Raw genomic sequence first — 23,261 nt, 5'->3', positions numbered from 1 at the left:
AGTTATTATTTAAAAGTTATGTTTACTACACACTATTATCTTTTATTTTATAATTATAATTTTTTTTCCTCAGCAGTTGCAACTTTAAAGTTATAGCATTTCAATACCAAACAAGACCTACCATATACCATTGCCATAAGCCTTTCTCTTGTTACCGTCTTTATTCACTTCATAGTGTCTCTTAAAACTAGCGCAACTTCTCTTAAAAATGAAGAAACTAAAGATTTCGATGATGCTTTGTTCATTGCCTCTTTTTATTTCATCATGTTTTCCATTGGTGATTGCATATGTTACGGGCACATATGCAATGTTAGCACTTTCTTTAGGCCTTGCCATTATCCTTGTTTAATTGGCTTGACATTTTCTTGTGTTTTGGTTCATCAAAAGATCGGTGAATCAGTAAGATAATGTAATTGATTGTATGTAGGATCACCATTTTTTTTGTCAATAAACAATGATTGATTGATTCAATATTTGATAATTAATATCTATCCTTAATCTCGGATTATGTTAATTAATTGTACATCAATTACTGATGTTTCAATGAAAATCAAATTTAGTATTTAGTGTTGGAAAATTTTCAAAATAAATGTGTCTTATGGTAAAGACATGTCCTATTAATTGTGCCTTATAGAAAAGGTACCTTTCACTAAAGACATGTCTAATTAAAATGATGTCTTGTTGTAAGGACATGTCCATTTAATTGTGTCTTGTAGAAAAGGTATCTTTTTACTAAATGATATATTTTCATGGCAACATTTCACGTAGAGATGCATCATTTCATGGTGACATTTCATTTGAAATGGTGATGGTTCAATTTGGACCATTGATTAAAATCAAATCTAGATCCAATGGCCATGAATGAAGGGGTATCATGAAAGATGATAACCCAAATGAGGGGGCACAAGTATATCTATAAATAGGGGTCATGTTTAAGCCATTTAGACATGAAATAAAGGATCCTACACCACTCTTTTCTTAGCATTCTTTTCTAGTACGAATTTCAACACAAAACACCCATTTCTTTTGTGCATTCACATTCCAATATATTGTTTTCTGCATGAACAATATATTGTTTCTTGGCAGGCTTGCAACATTCAAGAGTATTCTGATTTGCTTTCGTCGATGCACAACGCAAGCAAACAAACAAGTGCTTCATTGTATCCTGGAGGTGTATTTGCTTAACCCATGTGCATCACTCAATTGGTGGGGGCAAATAACGTCTTAAGGAAAGCGACATTTGTAACGTGCCTTGAAGCACACAAAATTTCTGCAGTTTCTTCCTATATACAGAGTTAGTTGTAAACACATTACTTTATATAATAAAGTTCCACCATTATTGTTGTATTTCTCTACATTTGCCATTCCCCACAAATTTTACCACCAACAATCTTAAGACGTTATTTCTACAACAATGGCACCAAGTTCATCTATTCGACAATTCGCAGTAGATTTTGTCAAATTGGAGCGGTTCGATGGTGGCAACTTTATTCGTTGGCAGAAAAAGTTGCATTTCTTGTTGACAAGTCTCAATGTGGTCTATGTTCTCACAACACCAAAGCCTCAAGAACGTGAGAATGAGACATTAGCGGAAACCAGAGGGCGACATAAGTGGAAGCAAGATGACTATGTGTGTAAGGGACACATTTGCAATGCCATGTCTGATACTTTGTTTGATCAATATCATAACAAACCTACATCAAAAGAGATATGGGACTCATTAGAGGCTAAGTACGTGATGGAAGATGCCACAAGTAAGAAATTCTTGGCTTCTAAATTTTTTAATTATAGAATGGTTGATAATAGACTTGTGGTTGAACAATATAATGAGATTTTGCATATTCTTGATCAATTCAACCAACATAACATGAAAATGGATGAGTCTATTATTGTCTCTTCAATTATTGATAAACTTCCTCCCTCTTGGAAAGACTATAAGAAAAGTCTTAAACATAACAAAGAGGAAATTAGTCTGGATGGCTTAGGCCAAAGTCTTCGTATTGAAGAGGAACTCAAGCTTAATAGTTTTGAGGATCAGACTACTACGTCCTCTAAAATTAATGTCGTAGAGGAAGGGAAGGAGTTTAAACATTCTAATCACCTTAAGAATAATCAAAAGAGAAAGTTTGATTCCAAAGAGAATCAAAACAATAAGAAGAAAAAGAAGGGTACATGCCACCACTGCGAAAAACCTGGCCACTTCAAAAGAGATTGTCGACTTCTGAAGAAACAAAAGGAAGTTTCGAACACAAATTTTATGGCCATGATATCTGAGATTAATGCTCTTGAAGATGATAATGCATGGTGGATAGATTCTGGTGCAACTAAGCATGTATGCAAGGATCGTAGCCTTTTCAAATCTTATAAAGCAGTGGATGATGGAAGTGTTCTTTACATGGGAAATTCCTCCACTGCAATAGTTAAAGGAAAAGGCAATGTGCAACTAGAGTTTACTTCTGGAAAAACTTTAACTCTTACTGATGTTTATCATGTTCCTGAAGTTAGGAAAAACCTTGTATCTGGTAGCCTTCTTAATAAGTTTGGCTTCAAACTTGTTTTTGAGTCAAACAAATTTATATTATCTAAGGGTGGTACCTTTGTTGGGAAATGATAAATGTATAAAAGAATGTTTAAACTCAATATCAATAATATGAATGTTTCTTCTGCTTATATGGTTGATTCATTATCTTTGTGGCATAATTGTTTAGGACATGTGAATATTAGAAGATTGCATGATATGACTAATTTAGAGTTAATTCCTATGCATGAAAAATGTAAAGTATGTGCACAGACTAAAATCACAAGATCTCCTTTTCCAAAAATTGAAAAAACATCTTCTTTATTGCATTTAATTCATAGTGATGTGTGTGATATGCATAGTAATCCTTCTAAAGGTGGTAAAAAATATTTTGTAACATTTATTGATGATTTTTCAAAATATTACTATGTGTATTTATTACATTCTAAAGATCAAGTGTTAGAAAAATTTAAAACTTATAAAAATAAAGTTGAGAATTTTTGTGACACTAAAATTAAATGCCTTAAAAGTGATAAAGGAGGTGAATATGCTTTTTCTGAATTTTGTGAATCTGTTGGCATTGTACATGAAACTAGCACTGCATATACTCCACAACAAAATAGCGTAGCTAAAAGGAAAAATAGGACATTAATAGAAATGGTTAATGCTATGCTTTTTAATGCTAGGCTTGGTAAAGGTTTTTGGGGTGAAGCTATTTTAACTGCATGTCATATCTTAAATAGAGTGCCTAATAAGAAAACAAAGGTGGCCCCATATGAATTATGGAAATAGAGAAAGCCTAATCTTTCTTATCTAAGAGTTTGAGGTTGTCGAGCCATTGTAAGACTACCAGAACCTAAGATAAAGAAATTAGGAGAAAGGGGCATTGAATGCATATTCTTGGGATATGTAGAGCATAGTAAAGCTTATAGGTTTCTTGTAACAGAACCTAATAGCTTTGTTGAGATCAATACTATAGTGGAATCTAGAGATGCAATATTCTATGAAAATAGATTTTCCACTATACGAAAAAGTATTGATTCTCAAGAGAATGATAAACATATAGAAATTGGTCAAAAGTGTGATGCTAATAATGAACAAAATCATTTGAGAAGAAGTAAAAGAATAAGGACTATAAAATCTTTTGGACCAGATTTTATAGTCTATTTAGTTGAAGGGACAAGAGACTTACAATCAAAACAGACCATGATCACACCTACTATAGAGTCTGATCCCCTCACCTATGAAGAGGCAATGAAGTCTCAAGATACTGCTTTTTGGAAAGAGGCCATTAATGATGAAATGGACTCTATTGTGGGTAATAAGACTTGGAAATTAGTTGATTTACCACCTGGCTCTAATCCTATAGGTTGTAAATGGATTTTCAAAAAGAAGAAGAAAGTTGATGGAACAATTGAAAGATTTAAAGCAAGACTAGTAGCAAAAGGCTTTACACAAAAAGAAGACATTGATTATTTTGATACTTATGCACCTGTTGCAAGAATTGCTACTATTAGAGTCTTGATTGCTTTGGTTTCAATTTATCAATTTGAAATCCATCAAATGGATGTAAAAACAGCTTTCTTAAATGGAGAATTAGATGAGGAAATTTACATGAAACAACCAGAAGGGTTTGTTATGCCAGGACAAGAACATAAAGTTTGTAAACTAGTTAAGTCTTTATATGGTCTTAAACAAGCTCCAAAGCAGTGGCACGAAAAGTTTGACAAAGTGATTGTCTCAAATGGATTTAATATTCATGAATCTGATAAATGTGTCTATAGCAGATTCAATGGAAATAAAGGTGTGATTATTTGTTTATATGTAGATGACATGTTAATTTTTGGTATTGATAGTGAGAGCATTAAACTCACTAAATCATTATTGTCATCTAATTTTGATATGAAAGACATGGGACTTGCTGATGTGATTTTGGGGATTAAAATTATAAAAAATGAGAATGGCCTAGTATTGACCCAATCACATTATATTGAGAAAATTTTAAAGAAATTTAATTATTATGAATGTAAGTCTGTGTCAACACCTTTTAATTCAAACATAAGACTGTATCCTAACACTGGCAGATCAATATCTCAATTAGAATATGCATGTATTATTGGGTGTCTTATGTATGCGATGACTTGTACTAGGCTTGATATTGCTTTCGCTGTTGGAAAGCTCAATAGATATACTAGTAATCCAAGCCAAGCACACTGGCAAGCAGTGTACAGAATTCTAAAATATTTAAAACATACAATGGATTATGGTATATACTACACTGGATATCCTTCAGTTTTGGAAGGATTTTCGGATGCTAGTTGGATTACTGATTGAGATGATCATACATCCACAAGTGGTTGGATTTTTAATCTTGGTGGAGGAGCTATTTCATGGGGCTCAAAGAAGCCAACTTGTATAGCAGACTCCACCATGGCTGCAGAATTTGTAGCTTTGGCTTCATTTTGCAAAGAAGCTGAATGGTTAAGGAATTTGCTTATAGAAATTCCTATTTGGCCTAAACCAATGCCTCCTGTATCTATTCACTGTGATAGTGAGGCAACTTTATCAAGAGCATATAGTCAAATCTATAATGGAAAGTCTAGGCACATTGGTCTAAGACATAGTTATGTAAGACAATTACTTACAGATGGAGTAATCACAATTAACTTTGTGAAATCATGCCAAAATTTGGCAGACCCCTTAACTAAAGGCCTTGCAAGGGATATTGTATTTAAAACTTCTAAAGGGATGGGACTGAAGCCAGCATCATCTTATCACCAATGATGGAAACTCAACCCAACACTTGAAATATCAAGATCTTGGGTTCAATGAGCAAAAGTACATCATATGTTGTGATAGCAAGCACTATAATATTTTTAGATGCGTCCCAAAGGTTAGTGCTTGATACCTGTAACATATGGGAAAGGTTAAGCTACTTAGCTTTTAATGGACTTATAAATGTTTTAGTTACAGGGACATTCTAGATAAGTCTATCTATGTGAGTGTAGGAGGTGGTGCCGCTTCCTATGTAACTTGGCTGGTTACTAAAGCGCTCATGAAAACAGGATATAGACACAGGGCCAATCCACGTGTCGGCTAAGGAATACTTGAGAATTTGAAAACTTATGTGTGAGATATATCCGGTTAGTCGATTAAGGTCGCTGGTTCAAAGCTTGCCTACCATGCCACCTTGATTAACTTTGATGTATTGTCACTAAGTGAAGGTTCAAGTCCAAAAGACACCTTCATCTATGCATAAGTTTTCCAAGCCTGTGCAAGATAATTTTTCAAAATTCATTTATTTTGAAAATAGTGGGGGATTGTTGGAAAATTTTCAAAATAAATGTGTCTTATGGTAAAGACATGTTCTATTAATTGTGCCTTATAGAAAAGGTACCTTTCACTAAAGACATGTCTAATTAAAATAATGTCTTGTTGTAAGGACATGTCCATTTAATTGTGTCTTGTAGAAAATGTATCTTTTTACTAAATGATATATTTTCATGGCAACATTTCACTTAGAGATGCATCATTTCATGGTGACATTTCATTTGAAATGGTGATGGTTCAATTTGGACCATTGATTAAAATCAAATCTAGATCCAATGGCCATGAATGAAGGGGTGTCATGAAAGATGATAACCCAAATGAGGGGGCACAAGTATATCTATAAATAGGGGTCATGTTTAAGCCATTAAACATGAAATAAATGATCTTACACCACTCTTTTCTTAGCATTCTTTTCTAGTACGAATTTCAACACAAAACACCCATTTCTTTTGTGCATTCACATTCCAATATATTGTTTTCTGCAGGAACAATATATTGTTTCCTGTAGGAACAATATATTGTTTCTTGGCAGGCTTGCAACATTCAAGAGTATTCTGGTTTGCTTTCGTCGATGCACAACGCAAGCAAACAAACAAGTGCTTCATTGTATCCTGGAGGTGTATTTGCTTAACCCATGTGCATCACTCAATTGGTGGGGGCAAATAACGTCTTAAGGAAAGCGACATTTGTAACGTGCCTTGAAGCACACAAAATTTTTACAGTTTCTTCCTATATACAGAGTTAGTTGTAAACACATTACTTTACATAATAAAGTTCCACCATTATTATTGTATTTCTCTACATTTGCCATTCCCCACAAATTTTACCACCAACATTTAGTTGATCTGTTTAATTTGCTGTCATGATAGCATTGAATTGATGAGAGGCAGTGAAAATTAAACAAATTTGATATTTCAAATTGTGTGCAATTTCTAATGTTCAATAAAGAATGAAATCGTGCTTATTTGTACATAAAGACAAAATTAATAAAAGTGCATGAGTTCATTTTGTAGTGAATTATTTTGCTTAATTATGATACCCCTTTGGACGCTGGTTTTCTTTTAATTTCATCTTAAATTTGGACACTTTAATAATTGATAGGAAGTCTTGGGCGGTTGCTGTGCTCATCAGTTTGTACGTCAACATCATACCTCAAAAATGAAAAAAGGTGTCAGGCAAGCTCGTAGAAGAAATACTTGAGATAAGCCTTCATTGTTGCTACAAGTTAATGCCCAAGGCGAAACTCCACTTGACTTTGCGGCAAAATTTGGCCATTTTAATATATCAAGAGTTCTTTTGAGTTGTATTCTAGATTGAATAGTAAAACCGACATACTTAAGTTAATAAGTAGGATGAGTCAATCCACTCAATAAGTTAGTTTTTTTAATTGAATACTTAGAAATCCTAAGCCGAGCTTCCCCAACAATTCTTATTGAAAAAGCAAAAGTAGCTCAACATGAAGATACAAGGGTAGGAGCTGCCAGGAAGATGATTGGGAGCAAAATCAAGCCTTTTCAGCAGTTATCACCATTCCCCTACTCGCTATAAGAGCGAAAATGGCACTTTAAACCTAAGGATAAATGCAGCTTTTCGAGCATTTATGGAAACAAACTAACATATACCATCGCCATGAGCCTTGTTCTTGTTACCGTCCATATTCACCTCATAGTGTCTCTTGAAGCTAGCACAACGTCTCTTAGAACCGAAAAAAGATTTCGATGATGCTTTGTTCATTGCCTCCTTTTATTTCACCATGTTTTCCATTGAAGCAATGGTGATTGCATTCTTTACGGGCACATATGCTATGTTAGCACCTTCTTTAGGCCTTGCCATTATCACTTTTTTAATTGGCTTTACGTTTTCCTTCTTTGTGTTTTTGTTCATCAAAAGATCGGCGGGTTAGTAAGATAATGTATCTGATTATACGTAAATCACCATCTTTGTTTATTAGTACGCAATTATTGATTTTAATTTATCATAAACATTGATTGACTCAATCTTTGATAATCAATATCTATCATTATTCTTAAATTCTGTTAATTAATTGTACATCAACTACTAATGTTTCAATGAATAAAATCAAATTTGATATTTAGGCAGTCCGTTTAATTTGCCATCATGATTACATTGAATTGAAGGGAGGCAGTGAAAATTTAACACATTTCAAATTGTCTGTAATTTCTAATGTTCAATAGGGAACGAAATCTTATTTATTTTGTGCATAAAGACAAAATTAATAAAGGGCATGAGTTTATTTTGTAGTGAATTATTTTTTTTTACTCTAGTGGTCATGTACAATTTTGTGTGTAATGTCATATGCAAATAGCATTACTCAATTGGAAATTATGTTTTCTTTAGGCATTTATTTTTCACCAAATCCAAAATCTCACAAATTTTTAAAAAAATTGGACTAGACCAAGTTTTTAGAATAATAAAAAAACCATCTTATCAGCTGTATTGCCAATGGATTCTCTCTCCAATACTATGAGTGACGAAACTGCATTATTAACAGGCAGCGATGGCGATAGTGAGTTGTGGTAAATGGATCCTGATTTTTTCAAAGCAGCAATTAAAGGAAATACTGAGCCCTTAAAGGATACGGCGAGAGATTTAGTTGAGGGGTCAAGGCACTGGAGCACTCGAGACTGAGTGTGTATGTACATATATTTTATACAAACTAGAATTGACACACAGTCGTAGCACTTTGAAGTTGTCGAATGGGAATTGCATGATGAGACTGTCTCATTGGAACCGTTGCGATGCTCGTGTAACTCATCAATTAAAGTTTCGTAGAGGAATAAAGAATTTATACAATACTAAGGTAAAGAACTTCCATATTTATATGATATTAGATTGTTCGATGGTCAAGGCATAGCTTGTCAATTAATTAATAAAAGACTCTGATGTTTTTCCATAAAACAAAATGCATAAGTATGATGTTTTTCCATCAAATAAAATGCATGAGTATCTATCTTTTAATATATAAATGGCACCTCTTATACGATATCACTAAAGGCTAAATACTTGTTTAATCGTTATATTTTAAGTTGCTCAAAATACCCTTGTTGCCAATTATCTGGTTGCTCATCATAACATATTTAACAGCGGAGATGTTTTGTACTGTTTTTTAAAATATAAAAATTAAACAAATTCGTAATATAAAATACATGAATTAAACAAGCGTTCATCCTTTAATAATATCTTATGAGAGGTGCTATTCACGCGTTCAAAGATAGATACTTTTGCATTTTCTTTGACGGCAAAACACCAAAGTGATTTATTAATTAATTGACAAGCTATACCTAGACCATCCAACAATCTAGTATTATTTATGGAGATTCTTTACCTTAGTTTTATAGATGTTCTGCAATCCTCCACAGACCTTTATTTAAGTTACACGAGCATCACAATGGTTCCAGTAAATACTATTATTCCTTGACCATCCAACTGATATGTATATACTACATTAAAATTTTATGCTAGATAAAATTTAAGAAGTGATTTAATTAGGATCAAGAAAGGCTTAGAGGCAACGTGAATCACGTTTCTTTTTGTGGAATATATGCAACTATCAGAGATTACATTGAATATTTCCCTGTTAATTTATTCGATCATAGTGATTAGGTGAAACAAAAGATGAAATGACGGTGGCCTTTGTGCACAGATTAATTATCTAATCGAATGAGTAATGAAAAAAAAAACATTAATGTCTACTTTGGTAATAACCTCTCGAATAGTTTTATGATGCTCGAGTGGTTCAACTAAAGGTTCACATAAGAATAAAGGTCATATATAGTATACAAAAACTGAGGCAAAGAATCCCCAAATATATTATTTATCTTTTGGATGTCAAGGTATAGCTTTTTAGTTACTTAATAGTCACTTTGATTCTTAACTTTCTATATTTGGAAACCGAATTGAAATATTAATAGGGAAGCCTGCCGTATTTGATCTAGGATTGATACGCAGACTTTTTGAATATGAAGGACAAAATGAAAATAATTAATTAATTGTATTTTTTTTAAGTCCGTTAATGATTGTTTGTTTCTAGGATTAACCTTATTTAATTTGTTTTTCTTTTATGAGTTTGAATTCTATCTTTATTTTTTCTCTTCTGGTTAATACTTATATATGTGTGTGTGTGAGAGAGACATATAAAAATGAATTATCTACTCTCACTACTACAAAACATGACAAAGATGACATGTAATACATGACAAACATACTATTAATTGTCATCTATTAGTTTAGATGACTTTTATTTTCTTTTGGAAGTCATATATTATAAAATTGTTTTCACTTATGACATAAAAATGACTCACCACTAAATAAGAAGTCATCTTTAATTAATTAAAATGTGACTCTTCTTTTTAAAATGTGTCATCTAGTTTGTAGTATAAAAACGCCACTTTCCCTCTTTATTTTCTTTGTCTACCGCGAAATATCATTGTCTTTTTGTTTTAGCCTCCATTCTTTTATGACTTTCTTTCTCTGTAAAATTCTCCTTCGCCCATACAAAACATCTTCCTATCTTCTATTTCCAAGTTCCAAACTCTTAATTTCACCCATTATTTATATAGACCAAAAATCGTAAACCCTAACTGTTCACACATAGTCGAAGTGAAGACAAATTGAGAAGAAATCTGGAAGCTCTGGACCACACATGTTGGCAAGAAGATTATAAAGCTTGGGACCACATCACTATGAAGGAAATTGTTGAAGCATTCGACTACCTTGGATATTGGATTTTAAAAGTTTCGGTCCCCACATAAAGGTACTTTCTTTCCTTTTGTTTAATCATGTTTGAGAAAGAAAATGATAGATTGTTTGATTGTGGGTGGCCTACATGTGCTGTTTTTTTTTTCTTTCTTTGTCTAATTTACTTTATTTGAATAGAAAATGTTGACAATATGGATGAACAGTAAAATTATTTCTGGGGATTAATATTTTAGGGAAGTTACAAATTTGGTTGAATCATGTCATGTTCCTTTGAAATTTAATCAGTTATCAATCTCAGAACCTCACGACTTCTATTCTTGTCCTTCATAATCGTCAACTTGACCTCTCCTCTTTCTTTTAATTGGATTATCTTTCTTTTCTTTTCCCCTTCTCTTTTCTTTCATCTTATCTTTTACGAAACTGGGAAACCAAAAACGACAAGCGCCATGTGGGATTTGTTGCAAAATTATAAATATTTCAAGTTCTTCAAATAACTTAAAATTAATTTATATACACACATACTTTCTTATTAAAAAAACTAATGGAGAATTAATAGAATAAGCCTTTATATAATATTATGTGATATTACAATATTAATTAATCATTTCATCCTCTTTCCTTTAGCATCATATAGAATATTGTAAAATCTACCTATAATTATAATCATATTATTAGAATCAAAATAATTTTATTACTATAAAGAGATTATAATTTAATAGAGGATATAATTATAAAAATTATTATTTTAACTTATTTATTTTTAATACAAGTAATATAGAAATAAAGACATAAAGTATACAATTTAATAATTAATTACTAAAACGTCTTGAATCTAATATATGAACAAATATTAATAAGAGAAATAATGTTAGTTTCAGAAACAGATACATATTTTTAAAAAATTCAGATGTTCATACTTGTCATCATATATATGCTTAGCACTTAATACAAATGCTCTCCACCGTAGCAATCCATTTTGTTGTGCTTTTGTGTTTAGTCCTTGACACTTCATGTCCATTAAGCTTTGGTCAATTTATTATGTTATGTACTTTGGTAAATTAATGTTTTTATTGATATTATTTTGATAGAATGATAATATTAAGGTCCTATGTTTTACTTTTTCTCAAATTAGGACATAGATACTTACGAGGAAGTGATGGAAAATATTTTAGAATGATATATTTATATTTTACATTCAGAATGGACAAATCTTGGATGTTTATGGATCGAAGATCAAAAGATTATGAGATTGGTGTTGAAAGATTTATAGATTTTGCAATGGTTCATGCAACAAATTCTAATCACATACTATGTCCATGTATGAAGTGTGGAAATGTGAAACATCAGACTGTTGATGAGATTAGGGACCATTTGTATTTGAATGGTATAGACCAAAGTTACAATAATTGGATTTTGCATGGAGAAAAGGTTGTTAAGAAGCTATCAACTACTAGCAACACTCAATCTACAAGAGAATTTGAAACAAGAGCCTTTGAAACCGAATCTGTGGCCAGCACTGTAGAGATGATTCAAGGAGCTTATGATCATTTTGAAAACAACCCTAAACAATTTGAGAATTTATTGGCTGATGCTGAGAAAAAGTTATACCCAGGTTGTAGTAAGTTCACAAAATTATCTGCATTGGTAAAATTGTACAACCTAAAAGCAAGAAATGGGTGGTTAGACCGAGGCTTTTCAGATTTGTTGAAATTGTTAAGAGAAATGTTGCCTGAGAATAATGAAATGCCTTGTTTAATGTACGAGGCAAAAAAAACCTTAAATGCATTAGGGATGGATTATGAGAAGATACATATCCAAATGACTGTATACTTTATAGAAAGGGCTATAAAGATGTTGTTATATGTCATAATTGTGGTGCAGCAAGGTGGAAGTTGAAAAAAAATTCAACTAAGATGAAGATTGGTGTTCCAACAAAGGTCTTATGGTATTTCCCACCAATCCCAAGGTTTAAAAGAATGTTTCGAAGTGTTGAAACTTCAAAAAATCTAACATGGCATGCCACTCAAAGGGAAACTGATGGACTATTACGTCATCCTGTAGATACCCCGGCATGGAAACTAATAGATCACTTATGGCCTGATTTTGGAGCTGAACCAAGGAACTTGAGACTTGCATTATCTGCAGACGGGATTAATCCATATAATTCTCTTAGTAGTCGATATAATTGTTGGCCTGTGATAGTAGTGACATACAATCTTCCTCCATGGCTTTGTATGAAGAGAAAATTTATGATGTTGACATTATTAATTTCAGGTCCCAAACAGCCTGGTATGATATTGATGTCTACTTAGCTCCATTGATTGATGATCTTAAAATATTGTGGGAGGTGGGCATTGAAGCTTATGATGCTTATCGTCAAGAGTCTTTCACATTGAAAGTTATTTTAATATGGACGCTAAATGATTTTCCTGCTTATGGAAACTTGGCTGGTTGCACTGTAAAAGGATATAAAGCATGTCCAATTTGTAGTGAAAAAACATGTGCAGTTCGGCTCGGCCATAGTAAAAAAATGTCTTATATCGGTCATAGAAGATTTTTACCATGATATCATCCATATCGATTTCAGAAGAAAGCATTTAATAATGAAGAGGAAATTGAAATTGCTCCAGAACCGCTGAAAGGAGAAGAAATCTTGGCACAAGTTAAAAGATTAAATTTCTCGTTAGGGAAAAAAAAAAGTAAATAGTCGTGCAACTGATATCAATGAAATAGTTTGTTGGAAGAAAAAATCTATTTTTTTTAGCTTGATTATTGGAAGTCTTTATATGTTAGACACACCCTTGATGTTATGCATATTGAAAAGAATGTGTGTGAAAGTCTTGTGGGGACTTTACTTGACATTCCAGGGAAATCAAAAGATGGTTTTGCAACTCGTATGGATCTAGATGAAATGGGTGTAAGAAAAGAATTACCACCAAGAGTTGGCCAAAATGGAACAAAATTGCCTCCTGCGTGTTATACTTTGTCAAGGGAAGAAAAGAAAAATTTTTGTAAGACATTGTTTGAACTTAAGGTTCCTGATGGCTATTGTTCAAATTTTAGAAATCCAATCTCATTGCAAGATTTGAAACTCTATGGCTTGAAATCTCATGATTGTCATGCTTTGATGCAACAATTGCTTCCTTTAGCAATACGATCCTTGTTACCAAAACATGTTAGATATGTAATAACAAGATTTTGTGCTTTCTTTAGCAACCTGTGTAGCAAAGTTGTGGATGTGTCAAAATTGGATCAAATGCAAGCAGATTTGGTGAATACTATATGCTTGTTAGAAAAATATTTTTTGCCAGCTTTCTTTGATATTACGATTCACTTACCAGTGCACCTTGTTAGAGAAGTCAAACTCCGTGGACCTGTTTACCTTCGATGGATGTATCCATTTGAGAGGCAAATGAAAATATTGAAGGATTATGTACGAAATCGAGATAAACCAGAGGGTTGCATTGCTGAATCATACATAGCTGAAGAGGCTATTGAGTTCTGCATAGAATACTTATCTGAAGTTGATGCAATTGGCATTCCACCAAAAAAATACAGATCTAATGTTGGATTACCTTTACCAGGAGGATGTGTTGTTAGAATAGATCGTAAATTGTGGGTGCAGGCACATAGATATGTACTGAAAAATACAAATGAAGTTCAGCCGTATATCATGTTAGTAACTATTTCCTTTATCTTATATATATTAGTTATATTTTAATAGTTATAATCATTCTTATTTTATCTTTGATATCTTAGAGAGCATATGGAGTTCTTAAAGAAGAAATATCCAGCAAAGTCAAAGAAGAAAAAGTGGCTACAAGATGAACTTAATAGGACTTTTATATATTGATTGCGTCAAAAAGTAATTAACTATATAGTTCATCCATAAACATTTTTTTTTGTTATTCTAAGATATTTGTATATTATTTATATACATTTTTATTACTATAATATAGGTTGAAATTCAACTTAACGAATCAAGGAACAATATCTCGGAAGCCTTAAGGTGGATTGCACATGGACCTCGCTTTGAAGTGATAAAGTACCAAGGCTATGAAATTAATGGTTATCGTTTTCATACCAAAGAACGTGATGACTTACGAGTTGTACAGAACAGTGGAGTCTATTTAGAGGCAAACACATTTCAGATTTCAAGTGCTAAAGATAAGAATCATGTGGTAGCAAATATGTTATTTTATGGAGTTATACAAGAGATATGGGAGCTTGATTACAACAAGTTCAAGATTCATGTATTTAAGTGTGATTGGGTTGAAAACAATCATGGGATAAAAAACGATGAGCTAAGAGCTACGTTGGTAAACCTTAATAGGATAGGCCATAAAGATGATTGTTTTATTTTGGCTTCTCAATCGATACAAGTATTTTATGCTGAAGGATCATCCCCAGGAACATATTTACAAATTTGGTAATCCTTCAATCTTTTGTGATGAAATCGGAAATAATGATGAGACTAGAGCTCGTGCAATGGTATCAAGAATGGAAATACTTGATCCACAACAGCTTTTGCTGTTTCCTTACAATACCAGGTTTGTTATTTTATTAATTGTATATAGAATTTGGAGTTTATTCTCTTTTTCTTTTACAAAAATATGCAAGGCTGATATTTATCATTATATATAGCAAACATTGGATGTTGATTGTTGTGGATCCACACAAATTTATAGTATATTTTTTTGATTCACTCGGTCATGAACCTCGCCCTAATTTGAAGAACTTTGTATCACTGTAAGTTATTGTCATTTTTTGTCAATTATAATGCATTTATTAAAACATGCTTGACTAAATGTGTATTTAATTATGTATCTTAAGTGCTTTCAAGATTTTTGTAGCAAAAATGGGAAATGCGAATCGAAAATCCTTTGTTTGGAAAAGGGTTAAGGTATATGAAATTGTACATATGTATGTTCAATTTAAATTTATTTACATGTGTAGATGACATTAATTAGTTCAAAATTTATGTGTAGTGTCCTCAACAAACTACAAATGTTGAATGTGGATATTATGTCATGAGATTTATGAAGGAAATAATTGAAAACCAGGCTGATTCAATAAAAAAACTTGGTAGTTATCTCCTTATCCTTTTAAAATTTATAGATTTCATAAGGTTGATGCATGTATTAATGTTGACTATTTTGTGCATGATATATAGTTTGTTGGACGAGATAATTTCACCCAAAAGGATATTGATAAAGTAAGAGTGGAGTGGGCAGAGTACATATGGCAGAACATTTTTCGCTAAATTTTGTAGCACAATGACTTTGCGAGGTTAGTAAATGAATAGGATTTATTATTTTTATCTACATCTTTGTTATTATCTTTGTTTCGAATAAGATATTAAAAAGTTTATAAAACTATTTCAATTATTTTCATTTTGTAATTAAGGAAGGTTCATCTAAAGGTTTCACTCTCCAACTCCCTTTGGCTTTGGCATGATTATTGGAGTAGCATGATTATTGGAGTAGCCAACTGGAGGGGTAGCTGCATTTTGTTGTTCTTGTGAAGAATGTAATACTGTTCTATTTTAAGAAAAAAGAGTTATGGATATCTAGTTACTTTCATTTGGAAATTGTAAATATAAAGAATATTTTTGGTATTGTTTGTCATGTACCAAATTTATATACGACTATTGCAATTGCTTGAATATTTATTTTTATGTTGTAGCTTTTCAAAAAAATTTATTGCAATAATGATGATGATGATGATGATGATGATGATGATGATGATAATAATAATAATAATAATAGATGACTGATTTTTTGAAAAGTAAGTCACTTATGTGCATAACCGTTATTATTATAGATGATTGATTTTTTGAAAAGTAAGTCACCTATGTGCATATTGAACACCAATCTGTAGAAATTTAGAACAACATTAGATGACTACTGCTTTTTGAGAAATGAGTCATCTATGATACTTATTAGATGACTCCCTTTACGCGTCATCTTTTGTATCTCGTTTTAGATGACTGTTTCAAAGATGACTAATTTTACTTCGTCATCATAAGATTAATTTAAACGTCATCTATGTTAATCTTTGGGTTTTTAAAAAAATACTTCCACATGTCAATTAATTAGTAATCGAACAATGACCCGTGGCCGCAATTGAGAAATTGAATTGTTTGCCTAAGCTGTAAGGTCATGTTTGGTTTGAAAAAAGGGGAGGAGAGGAAAAGAGTGGAATGGAGGGAAAGACAGAAGAAAGGAGTGGCGGAGAATAATGAAATTAAATTTCATTAGGGAAAGGAATTACAATTTTTTTCTTTGGACAAATTTATCCTTTGTCTTAAATACTAAACTATCCATATTAGTAATGAAATATAATTTAATATTAATACCAAACTTTTTTAATGTCAAAAAGTCTCAAAACAATTCATGATTTATTAGAATTATATATATAATTAAACGGCGGCCGATGAGGGTCTGGCAGCGGTTTAGCAGAGTTCCGACAATGGTCCAATGATGGTCCAGCAATGTTCCGACAAAATTCTGGCGATGTTCTGACAGTAGTCCGGTGAAGTTCCAGTGGAGTTCTAGTGGATGTCCAACGACAAATCGGCGGAGTTCCGACTACGGTTAATTTACATTTCTATATTTTCATATTAAATAAAATAAATAAGTTTATTTATTTTGTTAAGTTTCTTAAATCATTCATTAAACTATTATTGACAAAATAAAATTATAAATAATGATTATTAATGGCATTAAACAAGATAAAAAGTTGAAGAGTAATATTCGAAACTTTGGTTTCTAACATAAGAGAAATTTGAATTCTTCACTCCTTGGTGTAGAATTCAAATTCTGCATTAGGATGGATGTTAAATTCTAATGGAAATTAAATTCATATATATTTTGTCCAACTAAACAATGAAAATAAAAATAGAATTTAAATTACTTCTCTCCTCCATTATCTCCTCCCAACCACACACCACCTAAGTACCAATCTTTTATTTTATTTTCGTTTATTTAAAAAAGTGCATGTAGGAAGAAATCAAGGTAAAGAATTTCCATACTTGGCTTGTTAAAAAGATTGAAGAACCCAAGTAGGGTGAAAAATACTATTTCTTTAAAGACATATATATATTTGTATAGATGTCACTTTTAGAAGAATACCCATAGTACATGTGAGAAATTCATTTACCTAATATATCAACTTAACCAACATGAATCCTATTTCTATTTATCCAAATTTGTTCAATGCCGCAGCTGCAGGCGATGCTGAAACCTTCAAAAGAAATACGACAAGCGATGAAATTGAGAGCCTGTTAACAGCACAGACCAAGAATACAATCCTGCATATCAACATCATATCTCAAAAAAGGAAAAATGGGTCAACCAAGTTCATTGGAGAAATGCTTGAGATATGCCCATCACTGCTGCTACAAGTCAATGCTAAAGGCGATACTCCACTCCATCTTGCTACGAAATTCGCCCATTCTAATATAGTGAGTTTTCTCATTGAAAGAGCAAAACTAGCTGCCTGGCAGATGATGAGAATGACGAATAATGAGAAGAATACAGCACTGCACGAGGCAGTGTGTCATGGCAACGTCCAGGTGGTGAAAATTCTAACGAAACAAGACCCTGATTCTCCATATTCTGCAAATAAGTACGGCAAAACGCCACTCTACATGGTTGCTGAGGGACGATATTCTGAGATGGTGATTGAATTATTAGAAAACTGCACATCAGTGTCCCATGAAGGTCCCAACGGAAAGACAGCTTTGCATGCTGCAGCAATGCACTTCTATTTTGGTAAGTTTAATTAAATTCCCGTTCAGTGGAAATTTCCATATTGATATCTTTCTATTAATTAATAGATTCTGTCCATAAAGTTCAAGTAAATACGGCATTTTAATTCATTAATAAATTATTAGTTGCCATAGATTTAATAAGGATAATAAATTTGTATTTCAAAATACTAATGTCTATTGGAGAGAAGTGAAATTTTGTTTGCATTTGTCTTGAATTATTTACAATTGAACGAGTCAAATCTGCGTATGATTGAATTATTGGAGTTGAATTCAATAGACAAACACACGATGAATAATTAAATTTAAATAAGGAAATGAACTATTATTCAAATTAAATTAGGAAAAAATTTGCAAGGATTTCCCTTTATTAGGGATACATGAATGCAAAGCCTTTAAGGTTAATTAAATAGTTCATTTTCTTTTGCTATTCTAAATAATTGTGTTTGGGTTGCATCCTCATACAAAGCCTTTTTTTATAACCTTTTTACATTGTGAAATCTTCTTTAGAGTAGTGAAAATTGGTCTTTAGGAGAGCACTTTGCACGCGCCTAGACTAATTCTCAGAGAGTTGGTGTTTGCAGGTCGGATAACAACTTTTGATTGGGGGAGGCAACTGTCTAGTTTCATATTGCGAAAACTGGGTAATTATTGCAACTTCTATGTTATTATCATTGACAAGCCATTATTCATTGCAGTTATGCTTGCTTCGGGCCATTCAATTATGTCTATTTAAATTATATTGGTTATTATTTGACTTATCCTGTGTTGTCTCGGATGAGGCTGCGTTAAAAAAATTACTTGAGAAAAAGATGGGCCTGATCAAAGAAACAGACCATTATGGGTGGACTCCAATTCATTACGCTGCATATTATAATCAATATCAACAGATACATGTACTATTAGAAAATGATCAAACTGCTGCAGATATTGCTGACAAAGATCGAAAGATGACAGCTCTTCATTTGGCAGCAGGCCAAGGGCACGCCCGAACAGTTGAAACAATTCTTTTCCTTGATCCAAAATGTTATGAACTGGTCGATCACAGGGGATGGAATTTTCTTCATTATGCTATGGTTAGTTTTAAATTTCATGAATTAAAAATTCTTTTAAAAAATCCATTAGCGAGGAGCCTTATAGATGAGGGGGATAACAATGGGAACACACCTCTCCATGTGCTTGCTGCTATCCGTCCAAAAGAATTCTTTAAAATTAAAGTGAGATATGACGCTGGAGGCAACTATGGCGCTGTCAACAAGCAAAATGTTAGTGTTACAGATGTGTTGATATATGGCTCTCGTGAGGTAACTAATTTAATTTGTTCTCTCAACTTATATATCAAGCTAGCCTATTTTATTTTTCATTACTTTATTAACTTTTTTTTTTTCTAATTTTTTGCTATTAGTTAACACTTTCAAATGTAAATTTTCAGGAAGAAGTTCGGAATTTATCCAAAGATAATGGTAGAGGACAATATCCAGATGGTGTTATATGCAAAAGAGCACAGGTAGGAATAAATAAGCTTGGTGAATCTAGAAAAGACTCTTGAAATGAGATTTTAGGTTCTACTTGAAGAGTGACATCAATAAAGAGTTTCAAAAAGAGATCTTCAAGTTGTATTGTAATTCTCTCTCTTCAATATTATAGAGTGACATCTCCCTCGTTCATTAATAGTATATTAATTTGTATATGAGCAATCAAACAATATTGGATCGATCGATCAAGTAAAACACAAAATCATGTAAACACTCCCAATAATATCAAAACAACAATTGCAACAGCTTCGTCTTAACATGATCACTTTCAATATATGTAAGTCAACAATGTCAACCAACTTCCTCCAATTGCAATTTATAGAATGCTAAACACAATTAATAAACATAAATTACAAAAATATAAATTAAATGAGCAGCCCCCAAATAGCACGATTTTTACAAGAAAACCTTTAATCCTCACGATATAGGGTAAAAACCTCAACACATGATTATCCACGTATAGACAAAATAATCCACTATGAAAATAATGTGCAAATCATTGCACCCCTAGGCCACCATGTTTTAATTTATTTTTTAAACTACAATTTAGTACTATTAGAATCCTAATTGTCAAAGCTACTCAAGGTATAACTATTAAGGAGCTTCAATTCGTTGTAAATTTAGGGTCAAATCTTTATTAATTAATTGACAATTAGCTATATCCTGACCATCCAGCAATCTAATATATTCGGCAGATTCAATTATTTACCTTAATTTTATATGTGATATTTATTTGTCACTACAACAAAAATGAGCTTCTATGGTAGAGTTGTTGCGGTATATTATAATTACATGCTGTTAAAAATATGTAAAGACGGAAGGTATTAAAATATTCACCATTAAAATATGCAGCTATATAATAAGACGGCATATTTTGAAAAAATGCCGTTGATTGCTCTAGATAATAAATTTTTAATAGCATAAAATCATCAATCCCCGTAAAAACAATTTTCAATAGCACAAGATATTTATTAATTATAAACGATGGCTTTGACTTTCTCTCAATATTCTCTCGCCCTTCTTGATGTTTAGCATAACTCTGAAAGTAAATCTTAACACATATAAATCGAAGCACTTTACTAATTTCTCTCTAGTTTGCAAATATCCCTCTTCTTCTAAAACACTCCTGCATTAATTCTCTATGGAGATTCGGCTGTTATCAAATTTTTCTGAAAATTTTTGATTTTTTCAAATTTTATCTCATACTTTTAGATTACCAATATTTCCAAATGCCCTAGATTTGCACATTTTCCCTCTCTTATTTTGGAATCGTGTACCCTTTTAACCCTAATATTTCATCCTCTCTGCAATTTCATAAAGGTTTTGTCTCAACCTTCTTTATAATTCCTATTATAACCGTTTGTACCATCAACAACAAGGAAAGGTAAGAAATTTTTATTTAATATGTAATTTTCTTTTCATTTGAATTCTATTGGGACATACGTTTGAACGGCAGTGTAAGTATCATTGTGTTATCTAGTTAATCTAATTTATCTTTCAATTAATTAAATTATAATTTTATTAAAAGATTGGAAAAAAAACCATAATTTTTGTTTTAAAATTTCTGCATATGTACATAATATTTGTTTGTTATGTTTTAAGACTATGTTACTAGATTTTTCCTTTGAATTTGTATGTAAAAATTAATCTTAAACTCCATCTTGGTTTTCTGTAAGGGGAAAAGGAAGCAACTGGCTCTCACCCTCAATAATGTAACTAAGTTCATGATAATTGACCCGACTTATCACTAACATTTTATTGGTATTTAGAAGTTATATGAATGAATGACATGGGTTTCAAAATTTTTTGTCAAAGAAAATTCAACTTGTTTTATTTACCTGGTTTTATAATATGCTTAATCAACTTCAAGGGTGGCTCGCCATGTGTGGCATGTTTGATAGTCATCAAACATTTGACAATGATTGTTTTTCAATAAAATTAACTTGCTATGAAAAACTGACAATGATCGCCTTCATCCAACGAGAATTCTCTACTGCTTCTTCAAATGTCTCGTCGTGTTCTTTTATTTTTTCTTCTTCTCTAACTACAAACACACTATGAATAATTAAATTTAAATAAGGAAATGAACTACTAATTCAAACTAAATTAGGAAATTTTTTTTGAGGATTTCTTTATATTAGGGGTACATGAATGTAAAGCCTTTAAGGTTAATTAAATAGTTCATTTTCTTTTGCTATTCTAAACTATTGTGTTTGAATTGCATCCTCATATAAAGCTTTTTTTTTTTTTTTTCATGACGCTGTGAAATCTTCTTTAGAGTACTGAAAATTGGTCTTTAGCATAGCGTCTTGCACACGCCTAGACTAATTTTCCACGAGTTATGTTTGCAGGTCGGATAACAACTTTTGATTGGGGGAGGCAACTATCTATTTTCATGTTGCGAAAATTGGGTAATGATGCAACTTCTATGTTATTATCATTGACAAGCCATTATTCATAGCAGTTATGCTTGCCTCGGGCCATTCAATTATGTCTATTTAAATTATATTGATTATTATTTGACTTATCCTGTGTTGTCTCAGATGAGGCTGCGTTAAAAAAATTACTTGAGAAAAAGATGAGCCTGATCAAAGAAACAGAGCATTATGGGTGGACTCCAATTCATTACGCTGCATATTATAATCAGTATCAACAGATACATGAGCTATTAGAAATTGATCAAACTGCTTCAAACATTGCTGATAAAGATCGAAAGATGACAACACTTCGTTTGGCAGTGGGCTAAGGGCATGCCCGAACAGTTGAAACAATTCTTTCCCTTACTCCAGAATGCTATGAACTGGCCGATAACAGGGGATGGATTTTTCTTCATTATGCTATGGTTACTTTTAAATTTCAAGAATTAAAAATTTTCTAAAAAATCCATTGGCACCCATAGATCACAATGTCTTAATTTATTTTAAACTACAATTTTGTACTATTAGAATTCTCATTGTCTAAGCCACTTAAGGTATAACTATTAAGGAGCTTCGGTTCGCTGTAAATTTGGGGCAAATATTTATTAATTAATTGACAATTAGCTATATCCTGACCATCCAAATATCTAATATATTTGGGAGATTCAATTATTTACCTTATTTTTATATATGTTCTTTATTTGTCCGTGAACCTTTAATTTAGTTACACGAGCATCATAACGGTTCCAATGGAACAAGAAAGGCTAAGAGGCAGTGTTGAATCACTTTTCTATTTGGGGAAGCAATGCAACTATTGTTGGTTAAAAATCAGTTTTTCTCATAAAAACTTTTAGGACCGATCTCATACAATACATAAGAATTCGTAATTTAGAAAATCATACCTTAACAATTCGAGAAGATGAACAATCAAAATTAATCTAGGCTCCCAGATCAAGATCCGTCACCACTAC

General features: G+C 32.0%; 2 protein-coding genes across 18 annotated transcripts; both read left to right on the top strand.

The window, feature by feature from the left end:
- The first annotated feature begins 10,288 nt into the window (after window positions 1–10,288).
- On the top strand, window positions 10,289–16,271 carry LOC127899674 (uncharacterized). 16 transcript variants are annotated; one of them, XR_008051600.1, is made up of 9 exons: window positions 10,289–10,622; window positions 14,152–14,242; window positions 14,327–14,432; window positions 14,527–15,117; window positions 15,212–15,316; window positions 15,401–15,470; window positions 15,556–15,652; window positions 15,741–15,856; window positions 15,978–16,271. XR_008051600.1 is itself a non-coding variant. In XM_052433210.1 (2 exons), the coding sequence occupies exons 1-2, from the start codon at window positions 13,377–13,379 to the stop codon at window positions 14,418–14,420; spliced, it is 960 nt and encodes a 319-aa protein (XP_052289170.1). In that variant the 5' UTR covers window positions 10,629–13,376; the 3' UTR covers window positions 14,421–14,520. The 16 variants fall into 16 exon arrangements, 1 of the variants encoding a protein (XP_052289170.1); XR_008051598.1 differs by having other exon boundaries at window positions 14,152–14,432; XR_008051589.1 differs by lacking the exon at window positions 10,289–10,622 and having other exon boundaries at window positions 10,629–14,242.
- A 1,449-nt stretch (window positions 16,272–17,720) lies between these two features.
- LOC102628972 (uncharacterized) lies at window positions 17,721–22,877 on the top strand. 2 transcript variants are annotated; one of them, XM_052433211.1, is made up of 3 exons: window positions 17,721–18,342; window positions 18,923–18,982; window positions 22,417–22,877. In XM_052433211.1, exons 1-3 carry the CDS (start codon window positions 17,751–17,753, stop codon window positions 22,617–22,619), a joined length of 855 nt encoding a protein of 284 aa, XP_052289171.1. In that variant the 5' UTR covers window positions 17,721–17,750; the 3' UTR covers window positions 22,620–22,877. The 2 variants fall into 2 exon arrangements, 1 of the variants encoding a protein (XP_052289171.1); XR_008051604.1 differs by lacking the exons at window positions 17,721–18,342; window positions 18,923–18,982 and adding exons at window positions 20,909–21,257; window positions 22,225–22,284.
- Window positions 22,878–23,261: the final 384 nt, after the last annotated feature.

Source organism: Citrus sinensis, chromosome 9, assembly GCF_022201045.2.
Source record: "Citrus sinensis cultivar Valencia sweet orange chromosome 9, DVS_A1.0, whole genome shotgun sequence".
In the NCBI taxonomy this organism is placed as follows: Eukaryota; Viridiplantae; Streptophyta; class Magnoliopsida; order Sapindales; family Rutaceae; genus Citrus; species Citrus sinensis.
Note: the sequence above shows the minus strand (reverse complement) of the source record. Positions and strands in the feature narration are given on the sequence as shown.

Bases quoted from the DNA above. Each gene is read 5' to 3' on its own strand.
- LOC127899674 (XM_052433210.1), top strand. From the start codon at position 13,377: ATGCATATTGAAAAGAATGTGTGTGAAAGTCTTGTGGGGACTTTACTT. The intron at 14,243-14,326 runs GTTAGTAACTAT...TTGATATCTTAG, and splicing joins GAAGTTCAGCCGTATATCAT to AGAGCATATGGAGTTCTTAA.
- LOC102628972 (XM_052433211.1), top strand. From the start codon at position 17,751: ATGAATCCTATTTCTATTTATCCAAATTTGTTCAATGCCGCAGCTGCA. The intron at 18,343-18,922 runs GTAAGTTTAATT...TGGTGTTTGCAG, and splicing joins AGCAATGCACTTCTATTTTG to GTCGGATAACAACTTTTGAT. The intron at 18,983-22,416 runs GTAATTATTGCA...GTGTTGTCTCAG, and splicing joins TTTCATATTGCGAAAACTGG to ATGAGGCTGCGTTAAAAAAA.